Source organism: Crocuta crocuta, unplaced genomic scaffold, assembly GCF_008692635.1.
Source record: "Crocuta crocuta isolate KB4526 unplaced genomic scaffold, BGI_CrCroc_1.0 scaffold334, whole genome shotgun sequence".
NCBI lineage: Eukaryota > Metazoa > Chordata > Mammalia > Carnivora > Hyaenidae > Crocuta > Crocuta crocuta.
Genome location: NW_027533260.1, coordinates 5,675,192 through 5,690,979, shown reverse-complemented (window position 1 = coordinate 5,690,979; position 15,788 = coordinate 5,675,192). Strand labels below are relative to the sequence as shown.

General features: G+C 52.4%; 1 protein-coding gene across 1 annotated transcript in view; it reads right to left on the bottom strand.

Annotated features, from left to right (window-relative positions):
• CEACAM20 (CEA cell adhesion molecule 20) overlaps positions 1–15,788 on the bottom strand; it is a 33,078-nt gene that overhangs the window by 9,358 nt on the left and 7,932 nt on the right. The window contains 6 exon segments of the mRNA XM_077747223.1: positions 1,254–1,532; positions 4,596–4,874; positions 6,022–6,303; positions 6,777–7,052; positions 7,587–7,622; positions 7,625–7,732. Of these exon segments, the coding sequence (XP_077603349.1) occupies positions 1,254–1,532; positions 4,596–4,874; positions 6,022–6,303; positions 6,777–7,052; positions 7,587–7,622; positions 7,625–7,732 (1,260 nt within the window).

Genomic DNA, 15,788 nt, shown 5'->3' with positions numbered 1-15,788 from the left:
ACAGAGTAAGCACTTGATGAAAGGCGATGATGATGATGATGACATCCATCAAGCTCTGAGAGCCCTTCCTACATGATCTCATTCAAATCCTACAACATCCCCATGACCATCAACCATACTCACAGCTTCCTCCTTTGAGCCTTAGTTTCTCCATTCATCAAAAGTTCTTAGGGGCATCTGGGTGGCTCAGTCGGTTAAGCATCCGACTTTGGCTCAGGTCATGATCTCGAGGTTCATGAGTTCAAGCCCCAGGTTGGGCTCTGGGCTGACAGCTCAGAGCCTGGAGCCTGCTTCAGATTCTGTGTCTCCCTCTCTCTCTGCCCCTCCCCTGCTCACGCTCTGTCTCTCTCTCAAAAATAAGTATTAAAAGAATTTTTTTTAAGTCTTAACAAGACCAAGGGTTGTTCTGAACATTATGTAAGGTAGTTTGGGAGGATGCATAGGGTTCTCTGCTCAGTGGCAACTAAGAATCTCACTCCTCAGGCAGCCAGCCTGGCTTCAAACCCTAGGACAGGGCTCAGTCTCTCCTACCCACCAGAGATGCCAGCAGACCCCCCTCAGAGCCGGCTGGGATGGGAGCACCCAATAAGTATTTACTGATATACTAGATGGAAAGGCTTGTTTCAAGCATGTGGAACAGGCTCCATAAAGAATATTTCTACTTGTTTAACAAACACAGTACACCAGGTACCGCCATAAAAATGTTACTAATGTCAATTCATTTTCAATGACCCTATGATATAAGCACAGTTATTATGTGTGTTTCACCTACAAGGAATCAGAGGACCAGGATGTTAAGCAGCATGCTCAGGGTCACACAGTTATTAAGCTTTGGAGCTGGGATCAGAACCCTGGCTAAGAGCAACGCTGTGTTGTCCTCTGGAGAACTCAGGACAGAAATACGGGGACTCGCTGCCAGTCACCCCTAGTTGTGATTAATGTAATTCCTGTGATTAATAAAATTCCTACCAGCTCACTCCTTTGCCCAGGGGCTATTTCCGGACTCACTGTATTGCTAAACAACTCTGGAAGGTAAGGCATCACAAGCCCCATTTACAGGTAAGGAAAGTGAGGCTCAGAGCAGCCTGGAGGGTTTTCTGGGGGGCACACAGCTACGAAGTAGAGGTTCTAGTGCCTCCATGCTGGGAGCCTGTCCGTGTCCCACTCACTGTCACACGAGAAGCCTAGGTAGCTAAGGCTGGCTTCAGGAAAAGCCACTTGGACCCCAGGGGAAGGGGCACTGAAGGACTCACCTACCACTCGGACCATGACCGAGGCAGAGCGGGCCAGGTGGGTCAGCGGGTTGGAGGCCGTGCAGTTATAGATTCCCTGATGCCCCCAGGTCAGGGGCCCGATGATCAGCTGCTGCCCCTCGTACACAGTGGTGGAGCGTTCAAGGGTCCAGTGAAACGCGGCGCCCGGCTGGGACTCCGCCTGACACTGCAGGGTCAGGCTGGAGTTGAGCTCTGCCTTGACGGTGCTGACCGCCCCAGACGCAGACCCTCTGGTGATGTCCACGTGATCAGGGCCATCTGTGAGCAAGGCCACACGTCACGCGCCCACCTTCCACTGGTGACTTTCCTGTTCCGCCCCGTCCTGCTTCCGCATTCGAAGTTTTACCCTTTTTTCCCCATCGCCTTCTTGATTCTAAGAACATTGCAGGCTGTGGCCTGGAGAACAAAGGCTTTTCTAGCCGCCCTTGAAAGGGGTCTTCACAAGATGTTCCCTTTTTCTCCTTGGCTCTCAAGAGGGCAGACTATAGTCCACATCATAGAGGGGAGGAACCCAAAGCAAAACTGTATCAAATTAAAAAAACAAAAGCCCCCGCCCTTGCCAAAACGAACTCTCACCAAGGAGCCTCATAACACATCACATCCCGGCTTCCCAAGCTGTTGTTGCGTCCTGTGAACATGAGCCCTGCACTTCTGGAAACGTTACCATTCTGATGGGCTTTCTAACCGGACAGGAAATAGCCCTGGTGCAATATTTAAATTTACACCTGTGTATTCTCAGAGGTAGAGATACTTGTGGATTTTCCTTGTGAAGCCAGAAGGAGAGCTTTGGCCCTTGGCTCTCCTCCCAAGGATGGGAAGGACACAAACGAAATGGCTGTTGAATTTCTTGTGCAGATTAAGAGCTGAGGCTTTGTCTTATTTAAATTAATGTGATAAGCGTCAGACTTCCCCGCAGGTTGTGATCTTAGGGTTTGTGAGTTCGAGTCCCGCATCAGGCTCTGTGCTGACAGCTCAGAGCCTGGAGCCTGCTTTGGATTCTGTGTCTCCTTCTCCCTCTGCCCGTTCCTCATTCATGCGCGCTCTCTCTCTCAAAAATGAGTACATAGAGGCACCCCAACCAGGTGGCTTAGTCAGTTGCATGTCTGACTTCGGCTCAGGTCATGATCTCACGGTTCGGGGGTTCAAGCCCAGAGCCTGGAGCCTGCTTGGGATTCTGTGTCTCCCTCTCTCTGTGTCCCTCCCTCCCTCACACTCTGTCTCTCTCTCTTTTTCAAAAGTAAAAAAACATTTGAAAATGTTTTTAAAAATAAATTAATGTGAACTACTGGAAGGAAGGACGCAGAGTTTTGAGATGTTACACCCCTAGAAAAGAGGAACATCCTGCCCTCACCACTCCTGGGTACCCTTTAACATCCTCCCCATCTGAACCCCATGGCTACCAGGATCCCTCACGGTCATCCGATCCTGGCATCAGATCCTCCTCACAGCAACCAGCGGGGACTTCCTAAGCACAAACTTGACACTATCCCTCTCTTGCTCAGAACCCTCCATGGCTCCCCAGTGCCCTTAGGACAAAGGCCACGGCTGCGGAGCTCATTCACAATCTCGCCCTTGCAGACCCCTCCAGCTGCACCCCTCACCTCTGCACATCTTCCACTCCCAAATCCAGAAATAATATCCTGCTTGGGTATTCCATCTCTGTCATGTCCCCTCTTGCCTCAGAGCCTTCACACATTCTCTTCTTTCTCTGGAATGTTCTTCCCTGAGTCTGCTCTTCCTAGATAATTGACTCGTCCTTTGGATCTCATAGAAGACACCATATCTCACAGTGAGCCTTCCCCCCCACACACACACACACGGACTTTGGGGGCTTCCCTTGGGTTCCCCAAACACTGTCATCCCACTTCTCACACTGTGTTTTCTCTGCCTGATGACCAACCTCCCCAGCCCAAGTAGGCTGCCAGCTCGAAAAGTCATGGATATTACTTATCAAGCGGCCAACATGTTGCTCAGTCGAGAGGGGGAACGAAAGAGCAACCTGGGTTTTCACGACAGCAGTGGGACGGGAAGAAGACAGCAGCACCGTACGTGACTCCTGCCTCCGTTTCCCCCATTACTTAACACAGATAAACGCAGACCCCACTTTCTGTCCCTGCAGCGACCTCTCCTCTGCCTCAGCTCGGGGCGGCTACACCATTCGAGCAGCTTGGGGTCGGTCCCTTTGTCTTTCATCTCGTGTTGACAGTGGCAAATCCTGGATGTTCAGAAGGCATCGTGGCCCCAGCGCTTCTGTCCCCCACAGCTGCCCCCACCCAGCTCCACATCTGCAGCCACCGGGAGAAGGCGCCTCACAGACTTCCGACGGCAGGGGGTTCTGTAACCAAGGGCCCAGCCTCTTGTCCCCTGAAATCCACTGCTGGGCCTCCCCACGGGCGGCACCCTACCCATACCTGAGTGTGTTGGGGAAACCGAGGCAGACTCCTTCCTGGGAGACACAGGACGCTCCCCGACAGCCTTGACAATGTTCCTTAGGCTGCACAGGGGTCTCTGCACTTCTGCCCAACCCTCTGGACCCCAGCCCTGCCCTTCCCTCCTCGGCTTGCTCAGGGTCAGACAAACACCTCACTCACTGGCTCCTCCAGGCTTCCACACCCCCCTCCCTACTTTTCTGCTCAGGGCTCTCCTCCCACTCAAATCCTCACATATGTCACTCCTTTAATCCTACCGTGGGGTCTGCCTCTCCAAGGACCCCAACTTTCTAAACCTCCTCCTCCCCCACTTCACCCTCCCATAGAAAAGGGCCCTGGATACCCTGTGAAAACCTAAGTCGAATCCTCCCTCCCTCCACTCGGAGCCTTCTATGGCTCCCAGCGTCCTCGCCATGGTTCACGGGGCCCTGCGCGATCTGTCCCCAATCCTATTACCCCTTGACCTCTTCCATTTCATCCTGGCCTGTTTGGGTTCCTCTGCCCGCTTCTCACCACCTACCTCACTTTCTGCCCCCTCCGCCTGCCGCGCTCTTCCCTTAGCTGCCAGCAGGAACACCACCTCCTCAGGGAAGCCTCCCTTGACTACCCCAGCTAAGACCAACGCCTGTCCCTCCCAGCCTTCCCCATCCCTCCTGGCTCTCCTGATGTTCCCCACGCGGCACACCATGTCTGTCCCTTGCTTAGCTGCTTAAGTGCTGTCTCCCCACTGGAATGTAAGCCCCTCAAGGGCAGGTGCTGTGTCTTGTCTGGTGCCCAGACATGGCTGGCACAGAGCAGGCACTNAGGGAAGGAGGGGGAGGGAAGGAGGGGGAGGGAAGGAGGGGGAGGGAAGGAGCAGGGAGGAGGACCCGGGCCCGCTTGGGTGACTCACAGCTGATGGTGAAGCTGAGGGGCTCGCTTCGTGCCCGGCTGGCCCGGTTCCAGACCTCGCACTCATAGGGTCCTGTGTCATCTCGCTGGAGCCTGCGGATGGTCAGTCTCCTGTTGTCAGCTGACAGCACCAGGTGCTCGCTGGGCAGGAGGGCCTGGCCCCTCAGGAACCACAGGACTCCGGCCCCCTCGTGGGAGGTCTGGCAGGTCAGGGCCACGGAGCTGCCATTTTCCACGAGATTCAGGCTTGGGGACACAAGGCGAGGCTTGGTCAGCATTTCTGGAAACACACAGAGACACGGGGTGGGGGTCAGCGACCCCTTCCCCAGTCTCCTGCGCAGGCGGGGGGCCCTTAGGGGGCTTTCCAGGGATACGTGTGTGCGTGTTGTGGGTGGTGTGTGTGTGCATGTGTACTCTGCCTATGACTGTGTTATATGGGTGGTATGAGTGCGTGCCGTGTGACTATCATGTGAGTATGTTATGGGCTTTGTATGTTCAGTGGGTCCGTGGTCTATGTACATGTTTTGTGTGTAAGTCCGTGTCTGCTGCACGTGTGTGTCATGTGTATTTGTGTGTATGTCTTCTGCGTGTGAATGTATGCTGTGTGTGGTATTGTATGTGCTGTGCGGTGTTTATATGCTTTGAGCATGACTGCCGTGTGTGCTGTATATATATACAGAGTGTGTATACTGTGCGTCAGTGTGCATGTGCGGAGGGCACTGAATGTAGACAATGTATTTCCTGTGCTGCATGCGAGGATTTCGAGTGTCTGTGACAGGTGTGCTGTGTGCATGTCATATGCGGTGTGTATACATGTTTTACATGAGAGTGCGTTGTGTGTCCCTGGCTCTGTTTGTCATGTATGTGTGGCACGCGAGATACGTGTGTCTGTGTTTTAAGCATGAGTATACCCCGTGCGTAGTATATGTGCTGTGCATGTGTGCGAATGTATCACACGCATGTGCTGTGGGTCTGTGTGTACAGTGAGTGTGTGAGGTAGGGCTGTGACGTGTTCTGTACTGTGTGTGTTATACATATCTGCTGTGTGCATGTTGTACGTGTGTGTGTGCTATGTGTTGGTTGTGTTGTGTGTAAATTGTGTGTGTTGTGCACATATGCGTGCTGTGCACATGTGATTATTATTTGTGTATGTGAGACTCTGTGTGAGATGTGTGAATATTATGTGTTCGCGTGGATAGAGGATCTACACTCCCCGCCCCAACTTCAGAGAATCAAGTGATGGCCGAGAAGGTCATGTGGATGACGCGTCAAGCCAGGAGGCAGGCCCTTCCCTGTGGTCAGAGCCCTATCTACCACCAGCCACACAGGAAATCCCCACTCCTCCGGGTCCTCCTCAGTGTCTGGGATACTGGCGTCACCCTGATTCTCAGAGGAACAAAGGAGAGGAACAGGAAAGAGAGACTCACCGAGGATTCGGACCTTAAGGGCACCCAAGCGAAGCAGGTGGGTGGCCCTGTTGGACACCAAGCACCTGTACATGCCTTCGTGTTCCCTGGAAACAGCCTGGATGGTGAATGTTCTCGTGGTGGGAGGTGGGATGGAGTCATAGGGGAGAACCCAGGTGTAGGCAGGGGGCGGGTAAGACTGTGTTTCCGCGGAGAAAGTCACAGTGGAGCCCTCTATCACCTCAACCCCCTCCCCTCTGGATACACCAGACTCCAACTTGATTCCAATGGGGTCAGGACCATCTGGAAGGACAAGAACAATCATAGCAGTAACAATGGCACCAGCAATGGCTTTCTGAGAGAGAGAGAGAGAGAGAGAGACCCCAGGGGTCAATAAGTATTAATATTCCTCTTCTCCCCACCCACGCTCTGGATCAATTACAAAGGAGATCCAGGAGCCTAATGGAAATTAAGTGTCAGCCTATCCCTGGGCAAAGCGGGAGGGTAAGACACGTCCAGAGTATGCCAGCAGATGCTCTTTCCTTGCCCCTCCCCAGACAAGATTTTGTAGCAAACGTCTGACGGTTAAGGAACTTGGTTTTAGATAACCTAACCTGGATGTTTCCAGTAGAACCAAGAACAGACATCAACGGTTCTGTCTGGGATCCAAGGGTAGACGAGTCCACATCTGGGTGGCATCTGAAGCGGCGAGCCCGAATGGGAACACCAAGGAAGGGGGTGTCGGTGAGGGGCTGGGACAACGAAAAGGGACTCACAGTTCACAGTCAGGAAGGTGGGGTCACTGCTCTGGACCTGGTGGAAAGCCCGGGCTTCACATCTGTAAGCCCCAGAGTCTTCCCGCTGCACGGTGAGGATGGTGAGGGTCCTGCCATCTGTGGACAGCTGCAAGCGCTCGTGGGGCACCAGGGGGAGATCGTTGAAGACCCAGTGGATGGTAACGTTGGCATCCTGGGTGTTGCAGGAGAAGGTCACATTCTCCCTCTGCTCTGTGGCAGTGCCCTGGCTGACTGCAATGGTGGGTTTGGCCAGCAGTTCTGCACAGGAAGAGAAAGAGGGAGGCAGAAGCAGACACAGATATGGGGACCCAGCAAAACGTAGCCACAGAGGGACTCAGACAGACGGGGATGGTTCAGGACTGTCTGAAGGCAAGTGAGCTCAATGCCTGGGCTCAAACACTAGATCTGTTCCTCATTTTAAGCGTGATCGTGGGCAACCGACTTCCACTCTGAGCCTCATTAAATGACATCATACAAGTAAAGCAGAAGGATCTGGGACATGACAATGGGTCAATTTCCATCAGCTTTAAGGAGAATCATGCTTGTAACAGGGAGGCCAGCCGGATCCCACTACCCACTTCTTAGCCAACCTTTCCCACCCCCAACGATGACAGCTACAATCCACCCCTTTACCCCATCCTCCAAATCAACTGATCTGACAGGTTGCTGCCAGACCCTGGCTGGCCAACCAGATTTCTTCTACTGGGACTTTGGACGTGGAATCCTGATGGGTGCTTTAGGGATGAAGGCAGAGATCAGAACGATGGCCTTGTTTTCTGTGTCTCACATCTCTGAATCTGCCATGGGTCTGGGGTAGCCGGGGGTCCCAAACATAGACAGAACAACATCTTTCTCACTTTGGGTGGTAGTAAGTGGGTTGGCATCAACGGTGAGCTGGGCTGTGGCTGGAAGACTCCATGTGGTCAAAAGCGAAGCTGGTGGGAAAGAGAGAAGAGGCATTCAGGGAGGGAGAGGTGTGTTGGGAGTATCCATTATGGTCTTCGTAAACAGAGGGAGGTCAGGGTCATGGACATGACACTTCATCCCTAGAGGCTTGACTCCTACCCACTACTTATTGACCATGTGACTTGTGGCATGTTTTGAATCTCCTGAAGACTCAATTTGTCCAGCTGTACAATGGGCATACTATTACCTGCATCCTAGGGTTATTGTGCAGTGGTAATGAATGCTGGTAACCTTTAGGTCAGCCCCCTGAGGGGTCACTGTGCTCCTTCCAATGATGCTCATCCTGACAGAGATACACGATCACCCTCCTCATTCCACACAGAAGGAAAGAGATGCACAGAGAATTGGAGTCACTTTCCAAGACCATTATAGTAAGTGGCAGCAGACAAGCTTGAACCTAACCCACCAGCCCCTACGGACTGTGTTCCCAACACCATATAATTCCCATCAGCCCAGGGATGGGCACCGGATACACCCCTGGTACACCAGATATACCAGATACACCAGAACTTCAATTATCTCTGGTGGGGGAAATTAACCTCTGGGACTTCCGTGGACTTGCCCTCAGGGAGAGGTTTCCTTGCGGGGGGGGTGGGGTGGGGGGAACAAGATACCAGGAGCTGTTGCATTTCCACATGGCCATTCGACACACAGTTCCCTGGAGGCTTGAAGAGACTGTGGGGATGGGTGGGGACCCCCACCCCAGCCGCAGCAGTCATGCGTAGGTGCAGCTGACCCTGACATCCCACCGCCCACCCCTCTCATCTGCCTGATTAACAGAGGCCGGCAGCCATGTTTCTCTCCAGCCCTCCTTGGACCTCAGTCCGGCTCAAGCACTGCCCCATTCCCTGCTCAGTCAGTGGTTAAGGGCACGAGCTCTTAGGATATCTGGAAGCAAATACGGATTCTGATGCTTCCTGGCTCTATCATCATGGGCAACGGGCTCTCTGTGAGCCTGTTTCTTCAATAGCAAAATGGGGAGAAGAGAACCTAATCCATATGGGGTTGTCGTGAAGTTCGATGAGATATCAGGTGTCATGTGCTTAAAACAGTTCGCAGTAAGTGTTCAGTGGCTATTATTATTATTTCCTACGTTTGTATTTTCTGCCTGTGATACTCCTGTGGAGGTTAAGCCCACAGACTCAGAGCCTGACTGCCTTCCTCTGAATCCCAGCTTTGCCATTTTCTGTTTGGCAAGTGATGTCCTCTGTCAGAGTCTCAGTTTCCCCATCTGCAAAATGGAGTAATAATAGTTCCCATTTTCTATAACTGTCATAAAAGAATTATTGAGAGTGAAAGCATCAACGGCGGGCCTCAACAAACCCATTTGAGATAGCCCCCCCGCCGCCCGCAGACAGCCTTTGCCTGGCCCCTTCCCTCCCCTCGCCTCCTCCCCACAGGGTCTTGCTTTCTGTGCACGGGGGGAGGGGGGGCAAACTCTGCAGAGAGAAGCTGATAAGTCTCAGCCCCTCATGGGAGCCCAGAGCCCCCACAGCCTGAGGGTCCACCAGAGGGAGGAGCTGGTCTCAGGGCCACACAGCAAAGCAGGGCTGAGTTTTGCACACCACACACCGAAAGTCATTTCTTTGCCTTCAAAATGCTTACCAAAATATTCTAGTTTCTTCCTTTTGCCTCAGGGACCCTTTAAGCATAGATTTCATAGCCGTCCCCTGTCCTGATTGAGGTGTGACCTGGCCCCTCTGTCTGTCTTCTGTCTGTTATGTTCCAGCTCTTTCCCTACCTCTCTCGCTGGGTTGGTCTCTCTCTCCCCACGACTCCCCGAATCTATTTCTCTGTGTTTGTGTACTTTTCTTCCCGTCTCTTTATCTTCTGTCTCCCTCTCTCCTTTCTGTCCCTCCCTGTTTTTCCCTCTGCTACAGTTTCTACGGTTATTTTCACTCTCTGCCTCTCTGTCCCTCTCTTTCTCTCTGGGTCTCTGCTTCTGTGGGTCTGACACCATCTCTTTCTGTATGTAGGTCATTATCTCTGGTCTCTCTCTACCTTTGTCCATCTCTTTTGTATTTGTCTTTATTTCTGTATGTCTATTTCTCTCTGTGTCTTTTTTGTACACACACACACACACACACACACACACACCATCCCCACCTCCATCTGAATGGAACAGTACACTCACCTACAAGCAGGATTCCTGCCCACTGGTGGTCCCACAGGTCAGCGAGAGCCATTGGGTTCTGACAGCTGATCAGCACGCCCCAGCTTGCACACTCAGACTTCACTCCAGCTGCCCCCTCCAGCGCGCCCTCCCTCCCCTCTGCCCTGCTGTGGACTCACAGGCACCGTGACGATGACAGTGGCTCCTAGGACAGACAGGAGCAGGAAGGAACTTTGGACCCACCTCCAGTCTCCACCCCAGGGCTCCCTTTCCTTCCTCTGCACACCCCAGAAAACAAGAACCCCAGGAATGCTGGGGTTTCTCTCAAGGTGGAAAAAGAGGAAGAAATCTCTACCCTTTGGCCCTGGGCCCTTTGAGAATTGTGTCTCCATTCCTGCGCCCCCCTCCCCGCCTCTTTGCCAGGATGAGGAAGCAATCCAGGGAGAAGGGGAACCAGGGAGGGACAATTAGGGAATGTTAGAGTTAGGGGAAACAGGAGCCAAGATAATAATAGTCAATAGCAATGATAACAAAAACAATCATGGTGGCTTTGGGTTAATAGCTTGATAGAATCAGACTCAGTGCCCAGCTCCCCATGCGCAGCCTGGAAATATTAATTGAGCTGAAATGATAGCGGTCATAAATAAAATGTTGGAAGCACAGAGTGAACTGGGTTGGGGGAGCCCCAGGGGGTGTCTGACCCAGCCTGGGGGGAGGGGGCAAGGAGGGCTTCCTGGAGGAGGAGACACCTGAGCTGAGAACTGGGGTCGCAGCAAAGGTTCGATATAGGTGAGTTACTTTTTTTTTTTTTAATTTCCCTGTGGACCAGCTAAGCTGTTGGTCTTTGGAAGCACACAGACCAAGAAGACTTAATGTGATCAGCTAGGTTAGGGAAGAACCATTCATGGCCATTAATTCATGTATTTCATTCATTCATTCATTCACTTCCTTATTCGTTAAAAAATATTCCCTGAACTCCTCTTCTGTGAGGATCCCTGTGCTTAGTAGTGTTGGGGACACAGCAGCGACCTAGACATCCCCAGCCCTGCGCACATGAGCTCACAGTCCGCCAGGATAGATAGGCTTCTCCCCCTTCCCTGCCAACCCGGCACGGGCAGGGCTGGGGGAGCCCAGAAGAGGCACGTGACCCAGTCTGAAGGTCAGGGAGGGCCTTCTGGAAGAGAGGATGTCAAACCTGAGACCTGGAAGGCGCAGGGGTGGGTCAGGGGAGAGTCCGGCAGCCGGAGGGGCAGCATGTGGGAGTGTGCTGAGTTTGAGGCAAAGTTTAGGTGGCCCTAGAATAGAGGCAATGAGAGGGTGGGTGGTGTAAGTGGTGGTTAAGAAAACTCTAAAGCCATTACTTAGGGCATGAGAGGCACCTGGGCATCACGGGAAGAGCTCAGGCACCTAGCTACCTCAGCCTGCAGCCCATTTGGGTCTCAGTCCTGCCACAGCTAGTCACCAAGTATCTACTCCAGGGGATCAGAACGCTTAGCAAACTGGCTCTGGAGCCAAAGCACGGGGGCTCAGCCCCTCCATCTGCCAAATGCTCAGCCTTGAACATGTCAATCCCCCTGCCTCGTGACTGCCTTCCTCAGCTATAAGACGGGGTGGGGGAGGCTGGTGTCAGCTCAGCACACCCCAGGTGCAGCTTGGTGGGAGTTAGGTCACCTCTGGGAGCCTCGGGACCCCACTGCAGACAGAGACGAGCCATGACTCAGGCTGGGAAAGTGCTCGCCGCAGAGCCTGGCACAGACTAAGCCTGGCACAGCAGCCGGTCTGTGGGACTGCACTCCCACTCAGTCTCAGCACCCACGTCCTGGGCTCGCTTCAGGTGCTGGAGACAAAATGCAGGGTGCAGAGAGAGATGCAACAAACCTAGTAAGTAGGGAAGTTACGCTGAATATCAGGAAGTGATCGAGTCGATGGAAAAACAGAAAGTCAAGGAGGTTAGGGGATGTCACTGTCCCACCTTGTAGTTCAGGACACCGAAGCTCACGGAGGGGAGGTGACTTGCCTAAAGTCACCTCCGTTTGTCCTGACTTCCAAGGTCCTCATGTGGCTTCTGGCCACCTCCAGCACCAACTGCTCTGCACACCCAGATCGGCCGACGCCTATGGCCACATCACCCTACCCAGTGTCTGTGCCTCCCTGTGCCGAGGGCACCGGGTGCCCCGGAGTCGGCATTCAAGGCCTCCATCTATCCATACTGTCCTTCTGACTTGCAATCCCGTCCTCAGCTGGCCTTCCCTCCGGATCCCTCTGTGCAGTGCCCCTCCACGCCACCCCATCCTGAGGCCCTCTCCGTTCCCTCCCCTCTGCCCCAACCAAGAGCACAGAGCCTCACTGGAGTCGACTTCCCTAATCCATCCCTTCATACAGGGCTAGGGTTTTCTCTCCCAAAATCCCCTACCCGCCTTCCCTATGGCAGGTTCTGTGTTTTCCTGCCCCGACGAGAGAGAGGAACTTCCTGGGCCCCTCCCTGTAACACAACTTCTACTTTGTCTCTGACAGGTGCACATGAACCCGGGGCCTCCCTGCCCCCACACCCTCACCTGTCCGACTCATGCAGGCTGGCCCCAGGCTGCGTCTTCTGAAGCATGGCCTCAACTGACCTCCCAACCCGGACTGCCTCTCCCTGGCTGGGCCCCACCTTCACTCAGCAAAGGTTTATTTGGCCCTATTATGTGCCAGGCACTCTTCTAGGTGCTTAGAGCACACCAGCAAATGAAACAAATAGAGATCTCTGTCCTCAAAGAAATCACCTTTCATGCAAGGATGGGGAGGGGCAGAAGGAGGCAGACAATGAGCAGCACGTGAACGGGGCACCCAGGGGGCTCAGTCGGTTGAGCATCCGACTCTTGATTTCAGCTCAGGTCATGATCTCAGGGTCGTGGGATCAAGCCCCGCACTGGGCTCGGCACTGAGCACGGAGCCTGCTTGAGATTCTCTCTCTCTCTCTCTCTCTCTCTCTCTCTCTCTCTGTCTCTCCGTCTCTCTGTCTCTCTCTCCTTCTGCCCCTTCCCCCTTTACATGCTCTCTATCAAATTTAAAACAAAAACGAAAACAATCTCTTCTTTCAAAAGCTGCTTCTCCTCCTGAATTCCCATCTCAGAAGGTGGCATCACTATCTACACCATCACCAAGGTCGGAGGCGGGGCGTCTCATGGGTCCCGTGTGCTTCAGGAGGCATCCCCTCCACCCCTCCCTGTGGTCCTTGCCCCGTTCATTCTTCATCAACCAGCCTCCTGGCTGTCACTGAGCCTCCTGACTGGTCTCTTATTAATTTCCCCCATCCCTCCTCAGCTTGACAGGCTGAAGAATATTTAAAGGCAAATATTTAAATGCAAGTCTGCCCATGTCACGCCTCTGCCTAAGACCTTCCCACAGCCCTCAAGGGCCCTTACGGGTCAAGAACTAGCCATCCGCAAGGCACTGCATGATGTGACTCCAGATTCATCTTTCACCCTGTTCAGCCCTGCTCCCATTTCTCGGTGATTTCCATTCTCTGTCTTGCCCCTGGACCTTTGCACAAGCTGCTGTCTCCATTCATAATATCATCACCCCTAACCTTTTCGCCCGGTTCTTTCATACTCATCTTCCAGGTCTTCTTTTTCAGAAAGCCTTTCCTGGACCCCCCAGGCTGGGTCACACACCTCTGCTGGACGGCCCCTGCCCACTCCCCTGCTCACTCTCCACTGTCACTGTCAAGGGACAGGTCTGTCTCCTCAACTGGACCAGGAGCCCCCAGAGGACAGGGCCAGGGATCTGCCTTGCTTCCCGTTGCGTACTCAGAGCTCAGCACAGCACTCTGGTGCACATTCAGCCTCTAAGTATTTTTCTTCTCTCTTTTTTAATATTTTTATTTATTTTTGAGAGAGCAAAGGAGCAGGGGAGGGGCAGAGAGGGAGGGAGACACAGAATCTGAAGCAGGCTCCAGGCTCCGAGCTGTCAGCACAGGGCCCAACGCGGGACTCGAACTCATGAACCACAAGATCATGACCTGAGCCAAAGTCAGGCGCTCGACTGACTGAGCCACCCAAGCACCCCGAGGTATTTCTCAATGTACTGAATAACTAAGAATTAATCAAACATGATGCATTCATTACCAATGACGATGGCTATTATTTACCCTGCTCCCCCCATGCGCCAGGTACATTTTCAGGTGTTGTAGATGCTTTAATGCACCTGGCCCTCCACCAATGTTAGCCTATAAGGTGGGTCTCGTTATTCCCATTTTGACAACAGGATAATTGAGGCTCTGAGAATACATGTTCACTGTTCATTCCCCGAGGCTGCATGCTCACTGATTAATTCATGTAACCCATGCTTTCTGAGGACTTACTGGATGCTGAAAATCAAAACCCATGACCTAGCGTCCCACCCAGTGGAGTCTGCGTACCCCGGTCCAGCTAGGCTTTCATGTCCTGTACGTGAGGTGTGCAAGCCTTTCCCCATTGCAGCTGCTGCTGGGAAGTGAGTAACAGCCATCTCGCAGTGGCGCGGGGGGACTGGAACCGGACCCCCCACCTGTATGAGGCAAATGAAAAACAATAGTCCCCCTGCCTGAGGCAGATGCCACCAGCTTGGTCAGCAGACCAAGCTAGGGTTCCAGCCCCTGCTTCAGCCCTCGGCCACACTCTTGTGACACCCCCACCCGGCCCTCAGCCAGGCCCCCCGCCCACAGTACATTGTCCTTGAGTAAGAGACAATGTACCTGTCTTTACTAATTTACCATAAAGAGGCACCGGGAATGGATCTGCAAGAAGGTATACCAAAATATTACCAGGAGTCATCGCTGGAATCATCGGGTCTTCCTTTCTTGTCTTTTCCTTTTAAGAAATGTCTTCACTGTCTAATTTTCCTACACTGTGCATGCAGCATGCATTCAATCAAGGAACAGTCCAAATGCAGGGTGTAATGTGGCTCCATGTTAACAGCGGCAAATTTTAAAGATGAGAAGATTAAAGTTTAAAAACAGTTTAAAGATACATGGTAAATAGAGTAGAATATGATTTTTGTTTAAAATACATATATTTAGGGGCACCTGGGGGGCTCAGTTGGTTGAGTGTCCGACTCTTGATTTCAGCTCAGGCTGTGATCCCAGGGTCAAGTCTGAACTGAGCATGAAGTCTGCTTAAGATTCTCTCTCTCTCTCTCTCTCTCTCTCCTTCTCCCTCTGCCCCTCTCCCCTGCTTGCACTCTCTCTTACTCTAAAATAAAGATGTAAAAGAAATACATATATTTAAATTTAGTTACAGGGCGCCTGGGTGGCTCAGTTAAGTGCCCGACTTCAACTCAGGTCATGATCTCACGGTTCTTGGGTTCAAGCCCCACGTCAGGCTCTGTGCTGACAGCTCAGAGCCTGGAGCCTGCTTCAGATTTTGTGTCTCCCTCTCTCTCTGCCCTTCCCCCACTTGTGCTCTGTCTCTCTCAAAAATAAATAAAAATTTTAAAAATAAATACATATAGTTACTAAAACATGGGAATTAGAGAAGCCATATCATTTTCTCTGGGAGGCTTAATTGTAGGCAAGTTTTTTTCTCCTTGCTCATCTGTCTACTTCACTTTTCCTACAATTATCATAAAATTTATTTAAAATGTGAAAAGGTGGCATACAATATTTTTAAAAAGCAACCCCTACAAGGGGCGTCTGGGTGGCTTGGTCGGCTAAGCATCTGAGACTTCAGCTCAGGTCACGATCTCACAGTTCATGAGTTCAAGTCCCACGTCAGGTCCTGTGCTGACAGCTCGGAGCCTGGAGCCTGATTTAGATTCTGTGTCTCCCTCTCTCACTGCCCTTCCCCCGCTCACACTCTGTCTCCCTCTCAAAAATAAACATTAAAACAATGTAAATACTTTATAAAAAAAAAAGAGCAACCCCTACACATAAAAGTTCTTTTGTTAGTTTA